This window comes from Xenopus laevis, chromosome 4L, assembly GCF_017654675.1.
Source record: "Xenopus laevis strain J_2021 chromosome 4L, Xenopus_laevis_v10.1, whole genome shotgun sequence".
In the NCBI taxonomy this organism is placed as follows: domain Eukaryota; kingdom Metazoa; phylum Chordata; class Amphibia; order Anura; family Pipidae; genus Xenopus; species Xenopus laevis.
Genome location: NC_054377.1, coordinates 39,594,666 through 39,602,631, shown reverse-complemented (window position 1 = coordinate 39,602,631; position 7,966 = coordinate 39,594,666). Strand labels below are relative to the sequence as shown.

The 7,966-nt window shown below is 40.3% G+C and overlaps 1 protein-coding gene across 1 annotated transcript in view; it reads left to right on the top strand.

Moving 5' to 3' along the window:
* Positions 1-5,573: 5,573 nt before the first annotated feature.
* nup93.L (nucleoporin 93kDa L homeolog) overlaps positions 5,574-7,966 on the top strand; it is a 39,248-nt gene continuing 36,855 nt past the window's right edge. The window contains 2 exon segments of the mRNA NM_001087122.1: positions 5,574-5,634; positions 7,029-7,220. Coding sequence (NP_001080591.1) covers positions 7,042-7,220 — 179 coding nt within the window. The 5' untranslated portion in view covers positions 5,574-5,634; positions 7,029-7,041.

Sequence of the window (7,966 nt, the reverse complement as noted above, 5' to 3'; positions counted from 1 at the left end):
TGGTGGACTTCTAAAAAAATTAAGAGACTTGCTCAGGTTCTTACTGTCAGGGGACCATGTACAGTGTCTTACCTAAAAGACTCACTCGACCTTCCGGAGTCAGAAGTGTTTAGGGCTACCCAGCTCCTTCACTGGGTTACGGAGAGGTGGAGGCTGTTTCCTCAGGATACGGCTTCTCAAACATATTTTGAAAGATGGTGCTACAATGAATCTATCCCTCCCAAATCACTTTCGTTATTGTACCGAAATATGCTGTCGCCAAAGGTGGCCTCTAATCTCCAATATGTAAAACTCTGGGAAAAGGAGCTGGGTAGCACCTTGACTGACGAGGACTGGTTCAGGGCATGGTCAAACTTGAAACACAGCTCAGCCAACACAATTTTGACAGAGGCTGGTTATAAGGTACTCACGAGATGGTATCTGACACCAGTGCGACTTGCTAAGATTTATCATTTGCCGAGTGACCAAATGCTTCCAGGGCTGTGCTATGCCAGGCTCAATGGGCCATATATGGTGGTTGTGCCCACGAGCAGTTCGATTCTGGGGGAGAGTTTATCAATTAATTTTCTCGGTCCTCGACATTAACCTACTGAAAAACCCATACGAGGCCTTGATGGGTTTGCCACCAAAGGGAGTTCCGAAACTAAAATGCAAGTTGCTGAATCATATCTTTTTAGCGGCTAGGCAAACTATAGCCAAATGCTGGAAGTCCCGTCTATAAACTACAATATGTTCAAAAATAAGATTGATTGGATTTATGTAAATGAGCGTTTAACAGGCTAACACTCGATAAGACGACAATAATGCAAAAAATATGGGAACCTTGGGTTAGATACAGATTTAGAGATGCACCATCAGTGTAGACCTAACAAAAAGAGCTCCTTCAATCATTTTACTCCATCCGGCTTAGATAACTAGTACAAATGTTGGGACTGTCTCCTCTAGTTTGGTTAAAATTTATGTTTATTTGTAAGACAAATTACGTTATTGAACGACACAGTGATGTTTTTATGTCGATTACAAGTACAATACAGGGTCATTTCAGTAGGCTTGTTATGTCATTTGCTATAATGCAAGACTTTGATAATGTCTAGAAACAACTACTCAAATGTTATATAGCTTGTAACCACAAATTGTTTACAGGTAATTAAACAATGGATGTTATTGTGACACTATTTCCAGCGTATGATGTAGCGAACAGTTTGCTCTCTGGATAATGGGATCACTGTTGTTGGGCTTGTATAATACTATGTATAATATGTAATGTATATGTAGACACATCACTGATGATATGTTTATAAATAAAAATATTTTAAAAAAAAAAAAGCATGAAAATAAAAAGAATGTAAAATGTGTATATGGATGTGTATGTAAATGAGTGTATAAGTGTTACATAAAGACAACCTACCGTTCTGAAGTCCAGGAGGGTCCTGGGCAGCCAAGGGGGGTCCTACAGCAGAGTCCACGCAGCAGGAAGTCCTGATCGCGCTGGAGCAGGCAGGCAGAATACGCAGCACAGAGCAGACACGTGTCTGCATAATGGACAGGGGCGATCCTGGCCCCTCCGCTGCCTGAGGCAGCAGCAACTGCTGCTGCCCCTCCCTCCCCTGGAAATTTGCTCTTAAAGTACCAGGAGCAGCATTTTTGCTGCCCCTGGTACCTAGTGGGGCGCTGCCACCTGAGGCGACAGCCTCAACTCGCCTCATTGGCGAAGCACCCCTTATAATGGAAGGCGGGTCCTGCGACGATCGCTTCGCAGGACCCACGTGACCTCCCCCTCCGGTGTCCCTGCTCGTTGCCTAGGGGGTTGGGAGCCACCGGAAGCCTCTGCTGAAGCGGCAATCGCCGCAGATGCAGAGAGGGGCCCTTTACAGCCAAGAACGTAGGTACTACATGCTTGGCAGTTAGGGCTTTCCTCTGCAAGAACGTAGTACCTACGTTCTTGGCAGGTAAAAGGTTAAAGTGAGATAGTACAAAATGTCTAAAAACTGCTTGGCAGTAGATATTCACATAGTCGAATTTGGGTTCTTAAAGGGCCACAGTATAATAAATCTCGAAAGTCACAATTTTTTAAAAAAAAACTCAAATCAAACTTGAATAAGTCCCTTGTCGAATTTGACAGTTAAAATTCGAATTTTCAATTCAACCCTTGATAAATCTGCCTCTTGCTATAAAATACAGTAGATCCTAGTGCATCAGTTTCAGTGCTACAGTGGTTAAATTTCAGGCACCTCCTTCCAATCCAAGTGGCCTTACTTTATATAGTATGGGGATTAACATTGCTATCTCATCTCATGAGACAGCGATGGGCCACCAAGAAGAGGGCCAAATTGGGATCATTAGCTGGTATACAAATATCACAGCTGGCCACTTGGGAGGTATGCAATTCCAGCATTTGTTTGAGGGGTATGTCCTTGTTTAACAATTTTACTAAAAAAATTTTTTTTGTAGAAACCTTGTTCCCATTGCTACCTCACCCCCTCCCCCAAAACCAGAGTATAAGGATCTGTATCATGTTAATGCACAACCAAAGGCAGCTAAAACTCATGGGCAACTCTCCATTTTTAGGAGTCTTTCTACCAAATTGGGAGAAGAGGCACTAATAGCAGAAAGTACTTGTCTGGAAGCCTCCGATTCCACCATAAAAAAAGGTTAAAAATTCAAGATTATTGTTGGTACCCATTATATTCTCCTAAATTAGCCAATCGTTGTTCCATAACTGTGAAAAATATTCTTTGTCTCCACTACGTTTGCCACCTTTTCTGGAAAAAAATACCGGCCTTCCTATATATTTATCTTTTTTTCCCTATTAATAACATTGGGATCAAATCCAGGTTGGGGCCAACCGTAAATAACTGGGTGCAATTGGTTGAGAAATCTATACCACTATACAAACTCATATACATGAGAAGAGGCTGTCCGAATAAGTTTAATAAGATCTGGGATGTATGGATTGGAGATGATCCTGTTGAACGCTCTCTTAACCGCTTATAGTCACCACATATGTCAGAGTTGGTTATTAGTAGGCATGATCCGGATTGATGGGTGCCCGCTCCACCCCCCAACCCCCCCCCCCTGGTGCTCGGGAGCTGGGAGGTGGCGGGATACTGAATGTTTATATTCATTGCTAATAAAATGTGATGGGGTGAATACGGGAAATGACAGGGAAGACACTGGGTTGGGATTGACTACTTGGTATTATCCTCTACTTCCTCCATTTTGATTGTAACCTCATTAGGTTTTTGCTCATTACGATACAATATGGAAACTCAGAATGTTAAGTACGACACCATTTTGTTATCTTTTTCTTTATCTTTATTTGCAGTTTATTGAATATGCACCAATCTCATGACTATGACATTTTCTACTGTTTGTACGACATACTACATGTCCATTTGAGATGCTCAATAAAGGAATTGTTGAATAACATTGGGATCAACCATCATTTTTACCGGCTAGGCCGGTAAAATACCAGCCAGGTCGGTTCGCCCTCGGGTTCTCAGCCCTTGCTTAGGATTTACACTAACTCTATGGGATCAGAATGCCAAACTTTACAAATTAACTTCTCCACACTATACAGTTGCCCCCATCATAGGTAATCCATCTTTTCTCCCAGGGATGCAAGCCTACTCCTTTGCATGGTGGATATCTAACAAACTGACCAGAATCGGTGATCTGTTTACAATTAGAGGCCCTCTAACGCTTTCATACTTGAAGGAAAATTATGGCCTTCCTGATACTGAACTTTTTAGAGCGGTTCAGCTGCTACACTGGGCAAGGAAATTTTGTAATTTGAAAAATTCCAGATGCAGCTAACCAGACTTATTTTGAACGATGATGTACTAACTATACAATAAACCCGAAAGCTATATCGCTATTATACCGAAACATGGTATCCCCAACTAACAAACTGGACCTTACATACATCAAGGCATTGCATAAGGAGTTGGAAATTACCTTGTCAGAGGAGGACTGGTTGAAAGCCTGGGATAACCTAAGACATAGCTCTCTCAATACAAATGCTTTGAGGCTGGTTATAAAGTTCTATTGAGATAGTACCTGACTCCCATCAGGCTGGCTAAGATCCATCATAGTCCTATGTTTTACACTTGAATTTAACTAAGGCCCCTCAAGAAGCCCTACTGGGTGTGCCTCCTGTTCCGAAACTGAAGCTAAAACTGTTAAATCACATATTCCTGGCGGCTAGGCAATCGATTGCCAAAGCTTGGAAATCACCTACCATCAACTTTACATTGTTTAAAAATAAGGTAGATTGGATCTTGGCTGCGGAACAGATTTAATGGTACCCTCCCTCCTAATCTTTTGGCAGCATAATGTCCCTAATTCCCTTTATTCACATCAAGAAGAGTCTTCCCTCCAAGCCAGATTAAGGGCCCACTACTAGATATCCATGACTGTTTGGCCACATCTTGTCCCCTGTTTTCCTTTATTTCTTATTTATTGTTTACTGTGATTCTTTTTGCTTAGCTCAAGTTTATTTTAGGGTTGCTTTTCCTCTCATGAGGCTATTCACATTAAGCCACGAGTGCCTCATACTCAGATTAACCTACATAGGTAAAATGGTGGTTGACCCCAGGCACTCCTCACAACTAGGGCTGCCACCTGGCCGGTATTTTACCGGCATCGCCGGTAAAAATAAAGGTTGATCCCAATGTTATTAATAGGAAAAAATAATAAATATATAGGAAGGCCGGTATTTTTTTCCGGAAAAGGTGGCAACCCTCCTCACAACTAACAGTACTCTACATTTATGGTTAGGGGATAATTCAGATTATTATGTTAGCAACACTGATTTAAGGGCGATCTTCATGTATGGATCTGGTAATTGAAACAATAGGAATATTCCCAGTTATCACAAACATTCTACTAATGTGTTGCTGTATGAAACTTGAATTTCTATTGTTTCTCTTTTGTAATGTATAAACAGACTCCATGCACTGTTGTACCATACAATTGTTTATTTGTATGAAAAGTCTCATAAATAAAAAATACCAGCCAGGTCTCCACATAAAACATTGAATGCCCTTTGGGGTTATTTCTCCTGCAGAAAACACAGAACCTGCATACATCAGATAGAACAAAGGAAAAGAAACGCAAAAGGAAAAGCTTACTTTTAATCAGTTTCACCAATTGTCTTTAAAATTAGCCCTTGCTCTGTACCAAAACTATAAAAAAAAAAACTTGCCTTCGTTTACAAAAATCCCTAGTACCCTCAAAGTATTAAACAAAGTCTTGGGAGAAAAGGTTCTGATGGCAGCAGGTACTGTTGGAAATCAAGAATTATTTTTTTTAATTCCCTAACAAAAGAAAAATGTAAATAACTTCTCAGGAAATGTTAGGAGAGGAGGCGGCAGTGGGCACGGCAGACAAACAAAATGAAACATAAATCTTTTTTTCTCTCGTGGAGGTACTAGCAGCGCACTGCGTTTTCCAATCGTATGGCTGATACGTTTCTGCTCATCACTCCCACATGGCGCTACGTATATGCGCGTCATCACGTTCAAGCGTAGCCGTGACGCCCCAGTCTCGCGTGAGAGACTTGTGGCGCCGGGAATTTCTGTAAAACTGGAGGCAAGGAGTTCGTAAATTGCAATTAACATCTTTGTGGGACATGTAAGTAGCGATCCGGGATTGCGGGCTGTGCTAGGAAAATCTGGAGAGTCCATCGAAAAACAGTAGCAGTGATGTTTAGTGCCCTAAAAACAGTGATTGATCTCCTGTCTACTGTTAGTCACATGTGTCATCCACTATAAATACACGGAAAATGATCAGACAAAAATGTACATGTATTTTAAAAAAATAAGATTGTTAGGCTGATTTATGAAATATGATTGGAATCATGAAGGTTTCCTAGTAGTGCAATGTTTTTTTATTAACTTTCTTGCTCTGGAAGCCAGATGCTATTCTGTGCTGTGTGCAACCTTCTGAATCTTGACTAACCAATGCATATAGGGCAAAGGTATTTTGGCACTTATTTTTCCTTTTTGGAATGATAAGAAGGGCCTGGCAAAGTTTTATTAAGTCAAAATATCGTTAGTGGTGGATTAAAATTGATATTTAAGATATTTATAAAATTGATTTATAATACATCTAGGGGCCTATTTATCGTGCTGTGTAAAAAGTGGCATTAACCATGATGTTGCCCAGAGCAACCAATCAGAAATTCGATTTTCAACAAAAGCAAAGATCTGATTGGTTGCTATGAACAGCATCACTGGTAATCTTTCACTCCACTTTTTACACAGCAAAATAAATAGACCTCCTACTGTTTAATTACTTTTTTTTTATTACTATTGAATTTAAGGGGTTAGCAGTAGCAAGAATTAGTAATAGGGTTGAAGCATGAGACATTGTACATATTAATGCCCTTACAGAGATAAGTGCTTGATAATAATGTTCTTGCTTGATTCAATGGAGTATACACCCCTAATCAGTCTAAATTTTTTTTTTTTAATACAGAAATTGGGGTTCCCTCTTCAGAACCTTGATGTATTTCCAAGCGGATAATAAATTTGAGCAGCTGTTCGTTCATTGAAATAATCCATATTCAATTTTTTTTTCTAGTTAGCAGGTGTTAAAAGTAGGGATGTAATGCATCCAGGATTCGGTTCAGGATTCATCCAGGATGCGGCCTTTTTCAGCAGGATTTGGCCGTATCCTTCTGACTGGCCAAACAGAATCCTAATTTGCATATGAAAATTTAGGGCTGTACGGGAAATCGCATGACTTTTTAATCACAAAACAAGGAAGTAAAAAATGTTTTCCCCTTCCCACCCCTAATTTGTGTATGCAAATTAGAATTTGGTTCATATTGTGCCGAATCTTTCGCGAAGGAATCGGGGGTTCGGCCGAATCCAAAATGGTGAATTTGGTGCATCCCTAGGTGAATTTGGTGCATCCCTAGTTTAAAAGCATATATTTTAAAGTTACCTTGTTTTTGTATAAGAAGGTTACATTACAGTTGGAAACTCATTTTAATACATATGGTATATGGTCTTTTTTTGCAGATATCCTGTGACAATGGATGGGGAAGGGTTTGGAGAGCTCCTGCAGCAGGCTGAACAGCTTGCTGCAGAAACAGAAGGAGTTACTGAACTACCCCATGTAGAGAGGAACCTACAGGAGATCCAGCAGGCTGGTGAGAGATTGCGCTCTAAAACCATGACTCGCACTTCTCAGGAGTCAGCCAATGTGAAAGCGTAAGTACCATTGAGGACTGTCACATGGTATTTTGATAACTGATTTTGCTGGAGAAGTTTGGATGTCGTCCTGCAAGACTTTTATTTTCAGATTGTGATTTAGGCTAACTTTGGAATATTTGCCACCATGTAAATGGAAAGAGATCTGCTATCAGAGCCTTGAGAAATGCCTGAATAAATGGAATGTTTTTACCCAGGAGCAGCATTTCAGAGGAATACTGGATTGTAGAGGGATAACTTAAGATGAAGCTCAGATGATTCTAAAAATCTAGTTTAAGTTTTTTTTTGAGTATTTACATTTTTTATTAAAATAACTTTAATAGGAAGGAAGATAGAAAGTAGAAAAGAGAAGATGGCTTGTGTGAGCACCGAACCATGTATCCCAGATGGCATTAAACTTAGCTGGACAATCTCTAGTCATATAAATCACTTTTTGTTTAGGTACAATGTTTTGTTGACTAATTTCTCATTGCTCTAAGGAATGGAGCATCAGTGGACTTCCATTGAAACAAAAACATAGAATACATAGAATAACAGTTGTAAGTAACATAAGCTTTGATAAGATGACAGCTGAAGTAGGGATGCACCGAATCTGGGATTCAGCCAGGATTCGGCCTTTTTCAGCAGGAATCGGATTCGGCTGAATCCTTCTGCCTGGCCGAACCGAATCCTAATTTGCATATGCAGATTGGGGTGGAGAGGGAAATCGCGTGACTTTGTCATAAAACAAGGAAGCAATAAAGGTT